The sequence below is a fragment of the Urocampus carinirostris genome, chromosome 11 (genome assembly GCF_059441175.1).
Source record: "Urocampus carinirostris isolate Australia breed hairy pipefish chromosome 11, RoL_Ucar_1.0, whole genome shotgun sequence".
NCBI lineage: Eukaryota > Metazoa > Chordata > Actinopteri > Syngnathiformes > Syngnathidae > Urocampus > Urocampus carinirostris.
In genome coordinates this window covers 32,965,094-32,984,471 of record NC_142359.1, presented here as the reverse complement: position 1 = coordinate 32,984,471, position 19,378 = coordinate 32,965,094, and the positions used below count along the sequence as shown (strand labels likewise).

The 19,378-nt window shown below is 42.3% G+C and overlaps 1 protein-coding gene across 2 annotated transcripts in view; it reads left to right on the top strand.

Moving 5' to 3' along the window:
• Positions 1-2,637: 2,637 nt before the first annotated feature.
• Positions 2,638-19,378, top strand: part of celsr1a (cadherin EGF LAG seven-pass G-type receptor 1a) — a 116,316-nt gene continuing 99,575 nt past the window's right edge. For both annotated transcript variants that reach the window (XM_088347457.1, XM_088347458.1), the window contains exon 1: positions 2,638-6,259. In XM_088347457.1, coding sequence (XP_088203583.1) covers positions 2,716-6,259 — 3,544 coding nt within the window. In that variant the 5' untranslated portion in view covers positions 2,638-2,715. The remainder of the gene's footprint in view (positions 6,260-19,378) is intronic.

Here is a 19,378-nt window from a genome sequence, read left to right as displayed (position 1 = left end):
CAAACACAATAACAAAAAAAATAAAAAAGGGGAAAAAATAGCAAAAAACACACATAACATTTTTTGGACCATGGCCAAACCAAATGCTCAAACAAGTTAGGCACCTAAGTTGGTCATGCTTTCATCCCTCCAGATGAAACAGGACACAAGAAAGCGGCCATGTCACTCGGGTCAGGGTGACACAACACACTCTTTTGTTCAACAGCAGGGCCCAACAGCTTTCACTGGTTTACCCCTGCCACATCATACAGGTCCCCTGCCCATCCCTTAAAACGCGTCCAAACAGCCCACTATACTTTTAAAACACCTCTCCACTCAACAAGACAGCTAAACCTAACGGTCAAATCGTACACATTTTTTTTGAATTAGCTGAAAGAAAAACGAAAACACAACATAAGGCTGAGCACAATAACGTTTTTGAAACTGGATTAAAAACATTACATACATTAATTCAAGGCTGTGGGTTGAGTCTTGCCATTTGTGAGGACATTCAGATTCAGATTCAGATCTACTTTATTGTCATTCTAGTACACGTGTATACAGAACGAAATGTCGATACATCTGACCCGCACAGTTTCCTTCAATGTACAGATATAAGTAAAAGTTGTATTGTATTATGGCTACGTATAGTATTTTACCATAGTGCCGATAGTGCAAGAGGAGTAGCTAACCGGATGTGCAAAATGGGCAGTCAGGTTAACAAGTCAGGTAAACAGTAACATAAACACTGTAACAATAACGCTGTAAGTACAATAGTGCAGAGAGCAAATGTGCAAGGAGTGGCAAGCTATAAAGAACTGCCAGTAGTGCAACATAGCATATGTTTTAGAGGATCACCAGCGTTGGGAGTAATGCGTTCCTGGTTACAAATTACCGTACATCCCTATATACTCACATTGAAGCCGACCCCCGAAAACTGATTAAAAATAGCCACACATTCCTGTAATGCAATTAAATTTCTCGGCAACGAGTACTGTATAGCATTAATGATCAAAATTTGTAACTACTGTCGTTACAACATAGTGCGTTACTCGGCTACTTCTTAAAACCAGATAGTGAGTCACAACGTCTACTGCAATTTAGCCAATGCTGTTTCAAGACACATACAACCCTTCTTCCGCAAGAAACACAACGCTGAATATAAAAATTGAACACAAATGCGATGTTTATATCTCCCCACAAAATATAATTGACGAGTTACAGTGGCACTGTTTCAAACACATAGTCTGCATAATTTCACCCTACTAATGTTCTGATATTCTTCCTGCCATATATATTCACATCTAAGGTGTATTTACAACTTTAAAATAAAATACTGAAATCAAGGGGTTAGTTCTTATGCGCATACGTACTGTATTTGGTTGTGTGTCACTAGTAGTGAATAGCGTGGGGAGGGGGCTTGGTTCATACTTGGGTGCAGACATGGCCACAGAATTTATGGTAAAAAAGTGCTGAATTTTGCTCTTTTTATTCGTAAACTTTTGCAAAACCATTCCAGAAAAAAAAACAAAAAAACATCTTGATCATTACCCAAAAATTGAAAAGGAAATATTCAAGTGTTTTGAAGACAACATACAAAATGGACGTGGATTGTCTCAACTTTAAGTTTGTAGCCTCTCAAGATTGGACAAGCCAAGAAATACGGGGGTTTCACCACTTCCACAGGTTGGTGTGCATGTTTTTATTTGTGTGGCTATTTTTAATCAGTTTTCGGGGGTCGGCTTCAATGTGAGTATATAGGGATGTACGGTAATTTGTAACCAGATAGTTACTTTCAGAGTAACACAAGTCATGGTGTCAATTATCTGGGGGTAACGCAATTACTTTCTAAATGACGTAACGATCCATCCATCCATTATCTGCACTGCTTATCCTCAGTAGGGTCGCGGGGGTGCTGGAGCCCATCCCAGCTATCTTCGGGCAGAGGGCAGGGGATACCCTGAACCGGTTGCCAGCCAGTCGCAGGGCACACAGGGACAGACAATTCGCTCGCTCGCTCATTCACACCTGGGGACAATTTGGACCGGCCAATTAACCTGACATGCATGCGGTTTTTTTTGGAATGTGAGAGGAAACCGGAGTGCCCGGAGGAAACCCACGCAAGCACGGGGAGAACATCGAAACTCCATACAGGAAGGTTTGTAACATAACTAGTGACTGTGATAAATTACTTTTCCCAATAACTCACCTAACACTGGTGATATTATCATATTGATGGTGAATAAACAATGAATGCTTGAAATTTGTGAGGACGTGCCCCCTCTGTACACCCCGAAATTACGCCAATTCACGAATTAGATTTATCCAAATGAAGAGTGAATCAAACTCTTCCCCAAAGAACTTGAAAAGAAACTTGTTCAATTGAATTCACGTTTTAAAGAGGGGACTGTAAAAAAACCTATTGTCATTGTCATGACAATACTTTGTTGCGCACTGGTCACTTCCGAAAAGACGCCCCTCGTCCCCCCCTGCTAGCATCTCGGCAGGTTTATGGTAATTAGCTTCCCCAGTAGGAGGAGGCAGGGTGTAGGAACAAACCACGGAGCCATTTTGTCCTCATTTGGAACGACGCGAGGCAACAGCGCGCACCTTTATCTTCACAGACACCATGGAGACGCAGCCTCTTTAAAACTTTCGCCATGAAGAGTCGAACGCGACGCCGAGAGCGGAGGAGCTGCTTTGGATAAGTGAATCTACCCCCCGGTGGGATTTATCATGTTTGGAAACATGTTTTTTTGGAGCGCGTGGATTTGGCTCTGCGTCCTGCTCAACGCGCCTCCAGTAGTGTGCTTGGAGCTTCACCTCTCGGAGTCTTTGCCACCTGGTAGTGTTTTAGCCAACCTTTCCGTGGGACCAGGCTGGACGCACGAACTGGACTGGGTTTTATCATCCGGACCCACGCGGAAACTTTTGCAAGTCGGGGAGCGCAGTGGTGTGGTCTCGCTGGCTCGGAGCGCGTTGTGTGCGCGAACGCGCTTGAACCCTGCGCCCGTTCATTTCATTAGCACCTCGTCGGGTTCTGGAGGTGTCATCCAAACCGTTTTCAACGTCTTCGTCCACGGCCAGGACTGTTTTATTAAGTACAAGAGAAAACAAACTCTAAGCAAGCCTGACGTCCACTTAAAGCACATTCTGAAACTTGAGGAAAGCTCCTGCCTCCACCCAGGTGACTTGTTGTTTAATGTTGCAGAACTTTTACCATCTTTCACAAGGAGCGACACTTTTTTGGACACAATCTGCATCGGTAGACATTTAGCCACGCTGTTTCGGCACGGATATTTGTTTCTTGCTGACGACTTCTGTCCTGAGAACTTTCAAACACAGCGTGAAGTGGATTTGGAATGCCCCTTGCACAACGCCGAAGGCGAACGGCTTAACCTTTTGATCACACTGCTGTTCGGTTCAGTTCCTGAACGTGGATCAGTATTGGTAACCCTCAAAAAGGCAAGCCAGTGGACTCATCGAGTTAAGCGACAGGTGAACGCAGCCCCGCAATTTCAGCTCCCTAACTACCAAGTGTCAGTGCCGGAAAATGAGCCAGCCGGGACTCGGGTCATCACACTAAAAGCCACCGACCCGGATGACGGCGAGGCAGGGAGGCTGGAGTACAGCATAGAAGCTTTGTTTGACAGTAGGTCAAATGACTTTTTCACAATCGACTCTCAGACAGGCGGTATCACAACCATTCAGGCACTGGACAGAGAAGTCAAAGACACTCATGTTTTTAAAGTAACCGTCACTGATAATGGCACCCCTAGAAGATACGCCGCTTCCTACCTGACCGTCACTGTGAGTGATACCAATGATCACAGTCCTGTATTTGAACAGACGGAATACAGAGTTAGCATCCGGGAGAATGTAGAAGTTGGTTTTGAAGTAATGACCATTCGTGCCAATGACGAAGACGCCCCTGTTAACGCTAACATGATCTATAAAATCGTCAACAGCGACGGTGTCAATTCTGTTTTTGAGATAGACCCCCGGAACGGCCTGGTGAAAATCCGTGAGCGGCCGGACAGAGAGACAAGAGCGCACTACCAACTAACAGTCGAGGCAGATGACCAGGGGAAAGACCCGGGTCCCCGACGGGTCACGGCTACCCTCTACATTACCGTGGAGGACGAGAACGACAACTATCCGCAGTTTAGCGAAAAAAGGTACGTTGTGCAAGTCCCAGAGAACGTGGCTGTCAACACCAAAGTTATCCAAGTGGAGGCGACAGACAAAGATGAGGGGAACAATGCTAAAGTTCATTATAGTATCATCAGCGGGAATGTGAAAGGTCAATTTTACATTCATTCGCCTACCGGTGTAATTGACGTTATCAACCCTCTGGATTACGAGATGGTTCGCGAGTATAATCTGAGGATTAAAGCGCAGGACGGTGGCAGACCCCCTCTGATCAACGGCACTGGGATGGTGGTAGTCCAGGTGGTGGACGTGAATGACAATGCCCCCATGTTTGTTAGCACTCCTTTTCAGGCAACTGTTTTGGAGAATGTTGCAGTTGGGTATTCTGTGATTCACATTCAGGCAATTGATAGTGATTCTGGGGAGAACGCCCGTTTGGAATATCGACTGACCGACACCGTACCTGGTTTTCCGTTGACCATTAACAACAGCACAGGGTGGATTACAGTAAGTGAAGAGCTGGACAGGGAGACCACAGAGTTTTACAGCTTTGGTGTGGAAGCGAGAGATCACGGCATTCCTGCAATGTCGTCTTCGGCAAGTGTCACAATCACGGTGCTTGACGTTAATGACAACGTGCCAACGTTCACTGAAAAAATCTACTCGCTCAAAATCAACGAGGATGCCGTGGTCGGGACAAGCGTGCTGACAGTGACTGCTCTCGATCGGGATGTAAACAGTGTGGTGACCTATCAGATCTCCAGCGGCAACACCAGGAACCGTTTTGCCATAACTAGCCAGAGTGGAGGTGGTCTCATCACGCTCGCTCTCCCTTTGGATTACAAACAGGAGCGCCAGTATGTGTTGACAGTCACAGCCAGCGACGGAACCCGGTCGGACTCGGCACAAGTGTTCATTAACGTGACAGATGCAAACACACATCGGCCTGTGTTCCAAAGCGCCAACTACCAGGTGATGCTCAGCGAGGAGCAACCAGTGGGCTCCACCGTGGTGATGATCAGTGCAACAGATGAGGACACAGGAGAAAACTCTCGCATCACATACGTAATGGAGGACAGTGTCCCTCAATTTAAAATCAACCCAGATACCGGCGCCATAACAACCCAAATGGAGATTGACTACGAGGACCAGGCTTCTTTCACGTTGGCCATCATCGCTAAAGACAACGGCATCCCTCAGAAATCCGACACCACTTACGTGGAAATCATCATCTTGGATGCTAACGACAATGCTCCTCAGTTCCTTCGAGATATGTACCAGGGGAGCGTATATGAAGATTCTCCTACCTATACCAGCGTCCTCCAGATTTCTGCGTCTGATAGGGATTCTGGCTCAAATGGTAGGTTGAGTTATACATTCCAAGGCGGTGATGATGGAGACGGGGATTTCATTATTGAACAGTATTCTGGAATTATCAGAACTGCTCGAAAACTGGACAGGGAGAACGTTCCAGTTTATGACCTAAAGGCCTTTGCTGTGGACAAGGGCGTTCCACCTTTAAAAGCAGCTGTTCCCATACATATAGTAGTTCAGGACATAAATGACAACGCCCCAGTGTTTGAAAAAGATGAGCTTTTCCTTGACGTCGAGGAAAATGTTCCAGTCGGTTCTGTTGTTGCCCGGATTGCCGCCACTGACCCAGACGAGGGCACAAATGCTCAAATAATGTACCAAATAGTCGAAGGGAACTTTCCAGAGATATTCGAATTGGACATTTTTAATGGCGATCTTATTTCCCTCATCGACCTCGACTATGAAACCAAAATGGAGTACGTCATAGTGGTGCAGGCCACCTCAGCACCGCTTGTGAGCAGAGCCACCGTACACATTCGCCTGAAGGACATGAATGACAATCTGCCGGTGCTGGAGGATTTTGACATCATTTTTAACAACTACATTACCAACAAGTCCAACAGTTTCCCATCTGGAATTATCGGCAGGGTTCCGGCTCATGACCCGGACGTGTCGGATATGTTGCGGTACACCTTTGAATCTGGGAATGATCTTCATCTGCTCTTGTTAAATGAGGAGACTGGGGATCTGCGGCTTAACAAGGCCTTGGATAATGACAGAGCGCTGGAAGCCCCCATGATCATCTCGGTCACAGGTAAGGTAACTTTTTAATGTATTTTGATGGTGAGGGTCTTTGTCAATACAGATCTGTTTTAGCTGATATAGTGTCAGGTTTTGGTCGTCTGTGTGTCCACAGTGTGCTGCAGACTTTTTGCATGATCCGGTTCAGCTGCTTTTGTGCAATTTGGGAGAGGAGGGTATTGTGAAAAAGAAGATGGTTGAGGTAATAAAATGCGGTATTTGGAGGGGTTCCATATAGTTGCTTTGATGTTGTACTTTGAGTTTCTTTCTAAGATGTTGAGTGGCCTGGCTTAGGTTGTACCCTAGGGAGAAAATGGTTGTTTTTTTTAATCCAGAAGCAGACTTTGCACTTGTAGAGTTAAAGATTAGACAAATGCAAACATGCAGACATCCCTCCATCAACCAGCAGGGCCAGGGCTCCTCCGTTTGCAAGCACACACTAGAAAGTGTTGCTAGTGTCTTTTATCAGGCAGAAAGGATCAATCTAATACCCTGATAGAATAAACTAGCCAGTCATCTCCTGACAGCTGCTTGCTCAACCTCTTTTGTCTTTCTTTATGTTAATCTCCTTTCCTACCCCCTTGCTCTTTAAAAGTTGGCAAACAGCTCGACCTAGCGAGATTTCCTCCACTCTTGACATCAATTTCCTCTCAAATCTTAGCTTTGCCAGCATCGGAAACATTCTGTAGGAATACTAATGAATTTCTTTTTACCAAAGGGGCTAACTTGCCCTCTCAGTCTTAGGGTCATGTTTGCTCACAATTTTAATCAAAATGTGTTCCGCAAAATCCAATTGGAGGTTAGGAAAAGTAGGTGGTTGAGTGCACACATGAGGTGGTGAAAGTCTTTCACCTTCTAGGAGCAGCGGTGTTGTTTTGCTAAGTGACTAGCTCCCTGTCTTTGTTTCAGACAAAAGACCGACTGTCCTTTTTATTACTCTTAAAGACAACCCACAGAGGATCCAGGGATGGGTGAAGGAGGGTATTGGGTGGCTGACCTCAATTGTGTCAGACCCTACAGCCCCCGCACACGGGGGTGCTTGATTTAAAACCCCTGCCCTCCTGTTTGTCAATAACAGCTGACAGCCCTGGGTGTATCCCTGACAACAGTGACCTCATGATGGTCCCAATGGGAGCTTTAGTAGTTCTGACTAGCAGTTTTTAGACCTCTCTCTGTTGATGATTGAATTTGAAGGTATAATTTCTTGAAAAAAAGTCAGGACATTTTTTATTCAATTATATTAATATATATTTGCCACTGTCAAGAGTTTAATTACCAGTGTGGCATAAGATTTTTTTCAGCCCTACTTCACAACATTTTCCCTACTATACAACATCAACAACAATAAAAAAGTTGTGCGCCCCCTAAAATGTAAAAAATAATGGGAGAAGCAAAAACCTGATAACCATGGAAACAAAGCTTGCCTTTATAAAAAAAAAAAAATAAAGGAGGCACACAAATCGCTAACCTTGCTAAGTTGTATCGTTGTAACCTTGCTAAGTTGCATTGTTGCAACTAATCAACAATCGGTTATGGTATTAGAAATCAGGAGACTATTAAAGCAAAGAAATATTCTGTGTGAAAGTAGTTTTAATTTTAGTATACTTTCTCCTCCCCTATCTGCATCCACATACTAACTCCCCTGTAGCATCTCAAGTCACGTCACACCAAAGGTGAATAAAATGCAATGCATGTATGTATGTTTTTTTTTTAATGTATATCAATTTATAAAGTTATTTAATCATATGCATTTATTTTACACACAAGAAGCACTTACTATTTACTATTTCATGAATTTAATATTATTATCTTGGGTACTGGGGTTTCTGAATGTATTAGCTAATGAACATATGTTTCTATCCCGGCTGTACGGCAATTTCACTTTGCGCTCTCCACCTCAGAACAGATCAATGTCTCCTGTATCTTCTGATTTTGCTTTTTTGGGCGTTCTCAAGGCCTGGGAATGTTTCTCTACCTCCCCATGCAGAATTCCTTGCTATCTCTCCCTAGAAGCACTCGCTTAACACATTGAGCTAGCCGCAACACTGTCCTGTCTGTACCTAAGAGATAGAGCACGAAAGCGGTCCGTTAGCAAAAGCCTGTATGTTCTTTTTGTTAGCGCCCTTATCTCAGCTCATTGAATTTCACATCCAAACATTCAAGGGGTTCTGGAATCGATAACTATCTGGGTTTAGTCCCTGTAATGCACCTGTTTTCCTTCTTCAAGCATAGTTCCTTTGGACTGATTTTTTTTTCTTTAAGGTAAAGTTAGGCCCATTAAAAAGTGTTAAGATCCAAAAGCAGTCCTCCACCAGAACCATCTTTGGCCTTAATTTGTTTTGTCAGGTTAAAGTGCGAATGGTTTACTTAGAGTTTCGCATGCATTTATCAGAGCTCTTTTGAAGCTATTAAGGTCTAAATGTTGCATTTTTAGAAGCTTAAGGATGATTGATGCGCTTCTGTCTTCTGATCTTTTTCTCTACAGCCTTGCTGAAAGATGACTTGCTGCTACATGCGCCATTTCCCTCTCTATGCCCCCCCCAACTCTGTTCCTTTTCCCCCATTGGTTTGTTTCTTAATCCTGTTCAAGAAGTTGCGTAGTTCAGCTTTATTTTTTTTTCTCAATGAGCTAACTACCCCCACACCACCACCATTGCAATCCCCACTTTCACTACCAACCTTCCCTTACTTGTTTGAACTCCACTAAGACACTATGACTATGGCAACAAATAGTCATACCAAATATCTCATTTTTGGGGGGCAATCTAAACCACAGTCGTAAATTAGCCTGTATCGTCCTAATCTGCAAATCTCATCATATTTGCAAACATTTAACAATCAAGGTTGGTTCTTACTGTATTACGGCTTGTGTCTGGTCAATAAAAATATGTTACTTGCGTATGTTTTACATCACAGACATATTAGACTAAAACAGTATCATCCCTATTGTCATTGATAACAATGTAATTATTGTTTACGACAAGATTAGATCCTGAACTCGAGGATACATTTCTCACAAAATAAAAGTTCTAAGTGTATCAGAAAACTAGTGCAATAATAGTTGAGCAATGATATTAGCTGCAACAGTGTATGCTTGTTTTGGGTGGTGATGGCCCTACGGAAGACACTTTCTCTGAGCCTTTTAGTCCCTGTTTTAAAAGAGCCATGGCGTCTGCCGCAAGGTGGTGGCCAGAGTGAGAGGGGGCCTAATGTTGTGAACTCTGCAGCAGTAGCACAAGCCGGCCATGTCCTCCAGACTGGGCTGTAAACGGTCAATGATTTTGTGGTAGTTGTTAAGTCTCCTTAAGTTTCACCTGTCCTCTGTCGTGTACCCAGCATACCACATTGTGATGCCCTACGCAATATGCTCGAAACCGTGGCATCCTACTTTTCAAATTGTGTGATTTGACCAGAAAAGAGCCCTGGCCTGAACCTCTCCGGATAAAACGCTTACTTCCAACAAATAGATCCTGCCAATGAAAGGGAGGTTAAATGAACTGTAACAACTGTCTAGCCTTACACATTACAAAAATCTTGAAAAATATGTGAAATTTCATTTTACGAAAAATACTGCAGAGGTTTGTTGGACTTCGATGGACGAAGAATTTAAAAAAAAAAAGATTTAAGGATGGTTTAAGTTGGTTGAAAACATCCCATTTTTTTAGATGTTAATCACACGATTCCTGCCATTCCAGTCTTAATGTTGATTCCTTTTTCAACGTCTATCTCATTTGGCTCTTTCCTCAAAGCGTCACTCTGTGTGTGACCTCGCTGTTGCATTTCCACGTGGTATTTGTTGCTAAATCCATCCCGAGTGGCTGGCCAGGTTTATTTGATTACTGTTCTCCATGCCTTTTGTCCGCTCAAACAAGTTCAGCAATCTTAATACGACAGTGTCCACTCTAGTTGGACTGAATTTTGTGCTCAAAGCCACTAAAGAGAAATTTGTGTGATTTTTTTCCTTTGGGCTGCAGGCTTGAAGTGTAAATAACAGACAACTTGGCCTAGTCACCCTCTGACTCCATCGTAGTCTGAGTGCTCAATTACAGGCCAGAGAAGTTTGTGAAGGTCCCCAGAGTTAGTCCTCGGGTAGATAATTAACGCAAAGACACAGCGAATTGCATTCATGTATTTTCTGATCGGGGGTCAAGCGGTCAGCATGAAACTCCGTTTGTGAGAGACTGTCAGAAAGTGGATGTTCCTGTGAGGTGTTGTCTTGTCACGCTAGCGTGTTTGCAATGCGGATTTCAAAGAGGGGAGTTGTTTGTTTGCAAACGTAAGAGCCTCAGGCTAAGGGGAGAAAGGTAAGCTTTGGGGGCAGGGGTGTGTCCATGGTTTTCGTAGTGATTTTGTACCTTTGTTAGGCTGAAGTTGATATCTTGGCAAACTTGTTTGGCTTCAAATCCTATTTAACACATTATAGCATAAATTATGGGGTAGAAACTAGGGTTTCGTTGCAATATGATAAACAAGATTGTGATTTCTAAAAAAAGTTCTCCAGATGGTTTCTGAGGCCTATTCTACACTGCAGGGGTCGGGAAGCTTTTTGACTCAAAGAGCCATAATGGAAAACTATTTTGATGTCTGTTTTGAGAGAGAGGGCCATACAACTTATTTTAAAACGAAATTCAGTAAAACCGCTAAACACTCTTCAGACAAAAGCTAATTTCACTGTGTAACGTTAAATGATTTTGATAGCATTAATGAAATAAAAACAATGCCAAAGCCTGTGTACTAGATCAACAAATATGAGTAGCATTTTATCTGCGCCTTAGAACTTTTCTCACTCCCACAGTTACTTAAGATCCTTGAGGCTCATTTTGACCATTTTTTTCTCTCGTTAATAATTCAGATTCAGATTCAGATCTACTTTATTGTCATTCTAGTACACGTGTATACAGAACGAAATGTCGATACATCTGACCCGCACAGTTTCCTTGAATGTACAGATATAAATAAAATGTTGTATTGAGTTGGAGTATTGAGTACTAATAATATACTAAATAATTATGGCTATGTATAGTATTTTTTACAGTAGTGCAAAGAGTGCAAGAGGAGCAGCTAACCAGATGTGCAAAATGGGCAGTCAGGTAAACAAGTCAGGTAAACAGTAACAATAACACTGTAGTACAATAGTGCAGAGGAGAACAGATGTGCAAGGGGTGGCTAGCTATAAAGAACTGCCAGTAGTGCAAAAAAGTCAAACAAAACCTACAGATTAGCAGCAGTTTAGATTTACTATGTGTTTGATTGACCATTTAACAGTCTAATGGCCAGGGGGACAAGACTATTGTGGAACCTGGTGGTCCTGCACCGCACACTGCAGTACCTCTTACCAGAGGCTAGCAGAGTGAACAGTCCATGATGGGGGTGAGAGGGGTCCCTGATAATGTTCTTGGCTCGGGATAGGCAGCGCTTCTGGCCAATGTCCTGAATGGAGGGGAGAGAAGTCCCGATGATTTTCTCTGCTGTCCTCGTCACCCTCCTCACACTACCCCAGTCGGAAGCGCTGCAGCCTCCACACCACACAGAGATACAGCTGGTCAGGATACTCTCTATGGTGCCCCTGTAGAATGTGATGAGGGAGGGTGGGGGCAGGTGGGCTCTCCTCATCCTCCGCAGGAAGTACAGGCGCTGCTGTGCCCTCTTCACCAGTGATGCAGTGTTCACGGACCAGGTGAGTTTGTTTGTGATGTGCACCCCTAGGAACTTGATGCTGCTGACAACCTCCACAGCCTTGTTGTTGATGAGAAGTGAGGCATGGTTGGGCTGGTTTTTCCTGAAGTCGATAATGATCTCTTTAGTTTTGTCAACATTCAGGACCAGGCTGTTGTCCCTGCACCAACCCACCAACTTCTCCACCTCCACTTTGTAGGCCAGGTCGTTGTCGTCCCTGATGAGGCCCACCACTGTTGTGTCGTCCGCAAACTTCACGATGTGGTTTGTGGCTGACCAAGGGACGCAGTTGTGTGTCATCAGGGTGAACAGCAAAGGGCTCAGGACACAGCCTTGGGGGGAGCCTGTGCTAAGGGTGATGACATCGGAGATGTTCTGACCAATCCGCACTGACTGGGGTCTGTCAGTGAGGAAGTCCAGCAGCCAGTTCCGCAGGGGGGTGTTGAAACCCAGGAGTCTCATTTTGTCTACCAGGTGTTGTGGGATGATGGTGTTGAATGCTGAACTGAAGTCCAGGAACAGCATCCGCACATGGGTGTTCTTCTCCTCTAGGTGTGTCAGGCTCAGGTGAAGCGCAGAGGAGATGGCATCCTCGGTGGAGCGGTTTGTCCGGTAGGCAAACTGAAAGTGGTCGAGTGAGGAGGGGAGACTGGAGGTGATGTGCTCTTTAACCAGTCTCTCAAAGCACTTCATTATGATGGGATTCATTAATAATGGTCTCAGAACAAGGTGCAAGCAGAGTTCTTTTGTAAAAAATGTTACAAAAACGCAAAAGAAAAGTTCGCAGATGTTTTTCCATTCAGCACATTGAGCGCGTGTAAGAGAGAGGGGAACGTCCTATGTGTGCAGAGATCCTTCCAACTCTACCTTCACATAATCAAATTGCTCCGTGTGCTTGGGTGGCATTTTGGGGTGTTAACAGCTTGTTCTTAGGGTTTTTATCGTAAAGTCTCTCAAATGTGTTTATTTAATAAATTAATTAAACATTATTTAATGGGCTTTCATATAAAATATTTCTTAGTGTCGTACAGCCAAAATGGGGTCTGTTGGTGTGACACAGTGACTGTGCTCTCTACATACTGGACCAAACAGCTTGCATTATCATTGTTGCTTCGGCTATGCATGCTCCAAACTCCACCTTAAACTTATCAGAATTAGAACGCTTCAGAGGAAATTTGCATGCGTATCATTTTATCTACAGTTATATGTACTCATAAAAAGAGCCATATCTGGCTCGCGAGACATAGGTTCCAGGCCCACGTTACACTGTTTCAACATCATTGGATGCCTGGTCATCTATTTTTGTCAGTGTTATCTATACTGATCCAGATCAACACAGGGTTCTTTGTCTTACACTCATCACTGATAAATTACTAAAAAATAGACCTGTAAGCACTTTACAAGTGTAAAATTACAAACATTGTGTGATGACTGGCTGTTGGAATGTTAAGTAACAGCAAAGGGAGCAGGGGGAGGAGGGCTTAATGGCAAGGGTGAGAAACAGACAATCTTTAGCGGACGCTTTATACTGCGCTGTCTGAGTTCTATACCCAGGACGCCATAACGAGGTTTTTCTGAGCTATTTTCGGTTTAGTCTATGCCTTGTATTTGGTCTCTGTTAAGTTGTTTGATCAGGCTATCAACTATTTTAAATAGACAAATAATCTAACAGACTTTCAAAATGATTTTGAGATATTTCTAGATCAAGTTGTTTTTACTCAAACTTAACACTAAGATGTCTTTAATTGGAGCTTAAAAGCTAATCCTAAAGTGTTGATCTTGGACCTGGAATAGAAGTTTTGTGACAGGTGCATCAACTTCCTGACAACACTGAGTCCTCCCCTCGTCTTGGTATTTTTCTATTAAGCACCTGTTAGCTCTTTTTTACTGGGACTTGTTGTTTTAAAAATTTACCTTATTGTACCATGAAATGAGAGGGACAGAAAAAGGGTGAAAGAGAGAGGGAAAAGAGAGGGAGAAAGACATATAGGAGAAGAGAGAAGGAAAAGAGAAAGAGAGAAAAAAGGGAATGAGAAAGAGAGATAGTGATGGTGACAAAGAAGAAAAGCGAGAAAGAGTGACAAGTAGAGAGAAAGAGAAAAAAAGAAAGAAGGAAAGAAAATAAGAGAAGGAAAGAAAGTAAAACGAGAGAGAAAAAAATAGTCAGTTACAATTGCCTTACGGGGGTGCCTGGCTTTATTGAAAACTGTAGCTCATATTTTGCTTCTCCATTTGGCATCAGCGCAAGCCATCGGAGCCACAGCAAATAAAAATAATACGAAAAATACAGTATTGTATTGCAGACTTGTAAAGACCTAACAAAGCACACAATATTCTGAATGAAGAGAGAGAAAGGCATTGTGGGAGGTAGTTGAGCTAATAGCCTTTTGGCATTTTCTTGATGCCGTGACGCAAACCATTAGCAGACGTTAAGTGAAAATGTCATTGGGGGCGATCGCCATATTTCGGGAGTCCTCTGTACTTTGAACTGGAATATAAGTGCTGATCATTTGTGCACATGGTCTATTCATTTTTAGGGCCATCCGACAGCAGCATCTTCGCCCTGCAATGTTAAAGCCGTGTTTCACACACGGATCCATTTGCACCTTTTATCTGTGCAACAAAAAGCACCCAGCCCTTTAAAAAAGTGTCTTCAGTTTCAAATTCATCAAAGAAGATGTGCTTGTATTCTCTCACTTGGGAGTTTTCACCTTAGTTACACATTTTTCCATGTCACCTGGAAAAATATGTAACTAAGGCGATGCGCTTTATTGAGATATTGCAATTCCCCTGAGACGTTTTATCAAAGATGTATGCAGTCTCCACAATGCTGCTCTGTTTGCATGTGGATGTTTGAAAATGTGATGCCTGCTGCTGTCTGCCATCCACATTTCTTTATCAAGTAAGTACCTTAAGGAAAAATAGTTTTGTGCTGAGTTTTAGTCTCATCGCCTTAGTCGTTCCTGTTGTTCCTTGGTGATGACTGTGTCCAAATCCGACACCTTGTTATGTGTCAGCGTAAATGAAATATTGATGATCTTTCTTTTCCTATCGAACTACCAGTTCACATACACACAAAATAAGACTTGCAATGTTATAAGTTAGCATAGATCTTCACAAGAAACGATTATTTTTAATAGAAATTTTATAAATTGATTCTTTTGTCAATTGATTAATCAGATAAACAGAAAACATTTCAGTTTTAATCCATGCATTCTGAAACATACCATTATAGAAAACATTAAGTCACTGTCATTTTGTTGCTGGATTGTTTCAGAAAAACTGGCAACAATTATTTTCAAAATCAAAAAAGGAAATCTCTGCAATCAGACGAAGATTTCTACCTTCAAAAATATCAAAAAACAACATCTGCAAAATGCGCAGTTTTGATTTATTACTAACATTTTTCTTTTTTTAATCCCAAAAGACTTAAAAAATGAATATTAGGAGCTAGAATTCTGTGGACTTGGAATGTTTGCACTTCATGGTTTTTAATATAATTGATTAAAACTGTTGATTAATTGATTAATCTTTTGTCTTCACCAAAGTTGCTTGAAAGCAGTGCTTCTCAATTATTTTTTTTCAATGGTGACTTGACTACTTGCTACACTTTGTGTCTACACTTCATACCCAATGCATATCCATCCATAAATCCATTATCTGTACCGCTTATTCTCAGTAGGGTCGCGGGGGTTCTTGAGCTTGTCCTCGGTCAATGGGCATGGGGACACCCTGAACTGGTTGCCAGTCAGTTGCAGGGCACACGGAGACAGACAACTCACTCGCTCATTCACACTTAGCAACAATTTTGACCGGCCAATTACCTGACATGTATGTTTTTGGAATGTGGGAGGACACTGGAGTGCCCGGAGAAAAGCCACGCAATCATAGGGAGAACATGCAAACTTCGCATAGGAATACTCGTAGCTGGATTTGATCCCATTGCCTCAGAACTGTTCTGTAGACGCTCTAACCACTGCGCCGCCGTGCCACCCTCAACGCATACCATCTGTGCTTAATGCACAGCGTGGAGGCTCAATGCAAACAAACACTCGGCCACTGAGAATGCCACTGCCCCCTAATGTAGTGGAGGCACAATTTCACTTTTTTCTGAGAAAGAAAAAAGTTCCTTGAAGTTAAACGCACCCCCCTCGACAAGCCTCGCGCACCAGGGTTGCCCACCCCACTATTTGAGAACCCTTGTGTGTATTATTTAGCGCTGCCTATTGGTTCAACAATTTCAAAAATCAATAAAAATAAATATTAATTGAAATAGTAAAGAAAAATACATTAACTGTCATATGAACATGTATTTAAAAAAATCTTAAGTCAAGATATTAGCATTTATTCACATTACATGCGCTTCACCTAAAGGGAGCTGACGTAATTATCTGCCATCTTGCTTCCACTGGTACCCGAAAATCTCATAAAGGATCGGCAAAAAATGAGAATTGAAATTGTGTGTTTTGGTCACTTTTAATCCATAGTTTGTATTCTTACTTGTGCTTTTTAGCACTTGTTTTTGGTTGTACTACAGCATATATGGTGGTATCTGGTGGTCAATTCTTACACACTGTCCTTTTAACTGGAGAATAAACAGAAAAAAAAAAGATAATCACATAAATAGAAATGTCGTAATCCAAGTATTATTAGTATTAGTAGTATTATTATTGAAAATAACAATTCAATTACAAACATTCTTACTTCAAATCTTCTGGAATAACCTCACATAAAGCAAAACCTGTATTTTAATCTACATTGTATACTCTTTTATTTATTTTTGTTTGAGGTAGCACATGAGCTTCTGTTGCCACCTAGCAACTTTGTTTTATAGGCGTGAAGCGATTGTCCCTGTGTCCAGAGTCACACTTGTTGTAACGGCCTCGCTAAATGCCTTCAATGGAGAACTTTTCTTGTTCCTAGTCCATGGCGGTTTCATTATTGCCTGGTCCAAAAAGTTTACTTTGTCGCATCAATGCATCTCTACTTCCTTTGTCATTCTCGATAGTGCGTCTAATGAGTCACTCGTTCGGGATTAGTGCGTGAAAAAGTGCAGAACAGTAGATGTTGATGCACTAAAATGATCCGTTATTACCAAAACTGATGACATACACTTGGCACATACCTCTGGCACTGTGTCACTGACAGAGGTTCTCAATTTAACATGTCCTATATATCAAGATCTTTGACGTATGATCCTCGTTTTAAACTTAATTCAAGTTATACAGTAGACCCTCGGGATATGACATTTATCCGTTGAGGTAGGGATCACAAAGTGAAATTGACGTACAGTATATGTCACGTAGCGGACCGGGAAGGAGGAAGTCGGAACTTATATGCGTAGACGATGCACTTAGACCCTGTCACTTTAATTAGGAAAGAAAAGTTGTCCAACACACAAACGGACCAAAAACAAAACAAAACAGGTTCAAAGGCTATCAAAATTACAAACTAGGGACTACTCTGATCAAACAGGCATGAACTGGTCTTCAACAAGGTAAAGCAATGATCTCGCTACAAGCAGTCCCAAAAGGAGCGTTTAAGTACTCCAAAAGCAATCAGTCCAATGCGTCTCAGCCGGTGTCGAGGGGCGGGGCCACCTGGGCACAACCGTGCAGGACATGACAGTATAGGTGGAATAGAAACCTATGGTAATTAACTAATGCATTCTGAAGCCCCAGTAGCCCAGGAAAGAATAGTTAAAATAGCTAAATACTCTCATGTAGTATCTATGTGTATCATACGTGCATATGATTGAATAATATTATAAATATGTATACCTCATGCATCCATGTATAAAGTGCACCCCTATTTTTTGATTGAAAATCTGTAGACAATTTAGTTTCACTTTTTCTCAGCTCAACCTAAGCTTTGTAAGTGACAAACGTAGTTGAATATATGCAGCCCTGATTAAAAAATTGTTTTTACAATGTAAACTATGCAAACAATACCAATGTAAAATTTACAATGTATTTATTTAATGTCCTTCAAATTCTGATTCACTACCAGATACACTAGAGTTGATTTGCGATAGTGGTAAGCAATATGTTTTAACTGATCAATTATTTACAAACCTTGTGTATAATGCACATGCTTTTGCTTCTCCCTTTAGCATCACTGTGAGCGTTGGGACCCAAAATTAATATAAGATAAAAAATAGAGTATTATATCGCCGCCTCCCAACGTATTTATGAAGTACACGAGATTCTGATCTAAATGAAGAGCAAGGCAGTGTGGGAGGTAGTTCAGCTGATAACATATCAGAGCTTTCATGATGCTGTGACACTGATAGCATACCAAAATTTTATATGATGTCAACTAATAGCAGACAGACATCTTAAAAACGTTACTCGTCATATGCACGAAGTTTTTTTTTTTCTTCTTATGTTTGGGCCTGTGAAAGAACATTTTGATATTGTACAGTGAGGACAATCCCTTAAAGAGGGGCCGAAAATCTTATTCCACACTGTAAGCTGAAAACTTAAGGTGCGGTCGCCTTGTCCCGAGTCTACTCTATATCCTTTTGTAGGCTTAAAAACAGTAGATTCACCTCTGTCTATAACACGATTCCACCAAAGGAATGCCAGGAAACTTCCTTTGAATTGAAGCGGCTATAAAACGTGGATGCGTGTGCCGTCATGCTCTTTGACAATAGTGCGTGTGTCGAGCAGTGAGGTTGAGCTTTTTAAATCGTCATACCAGTGTGAGAATTGCTGCGTGGTAGTAAATTTGCTCTTGCTTCTCTGGATTGTTTGAGCTTGAAGAAAGAAATCCTGTAAAAAACAATCACTCAAACTCTGTTTGTGGCTTTTTTTGGTGGGGCTATTTATGGTTAAGGCAATTTTTGCAGTGTCTAATTCGACTAACTCAGTTAATTAACATTATGTAATTGTTTTCAAATCAAATCATGTTGAATTTATTGTGCAGTTTTAATTTGTGGGATTTAACCAAAAAGTACTGCAATTTCAAAGTGGTCACACTTTTAAAGTCAGTCTTTGATATCGACCATGAATAATAAAAAACAAAGAAACCTTTAGATTTTTTTCCAAGGTTCAAAAATCTATCTATTTAAAGTATTAGCGATAGACCAATATGTGTTTTTCAGGGCAGATCCTCATCTCATTATCTCATCTCATTAGCTGCACCGCTTATCCTCAGTAGGGTCGCGGGGGTGCTGGAGCCCATCCCAGCAATCATCGGGCAGTGGGCAGGGGACACTCTGAACTGGTTGCCAGCCAATCGCTGGGCACTCAGGGACAGACAACCCGCTCGCTCATTCACACCTAGGGGACAATTTGGACCGGCCAATATACCTGAAATGCATGTCTTTGGAATGTGGGAGGAAACCGGCGTGCCCGGAGGAAACCCACGCAAGCACGGGGAGAACATACTAACTTCGCACAGGAAGTCCGGTAGCTGGATTTGAACCCACACAGGATGTTCCCAAGACCTTAAA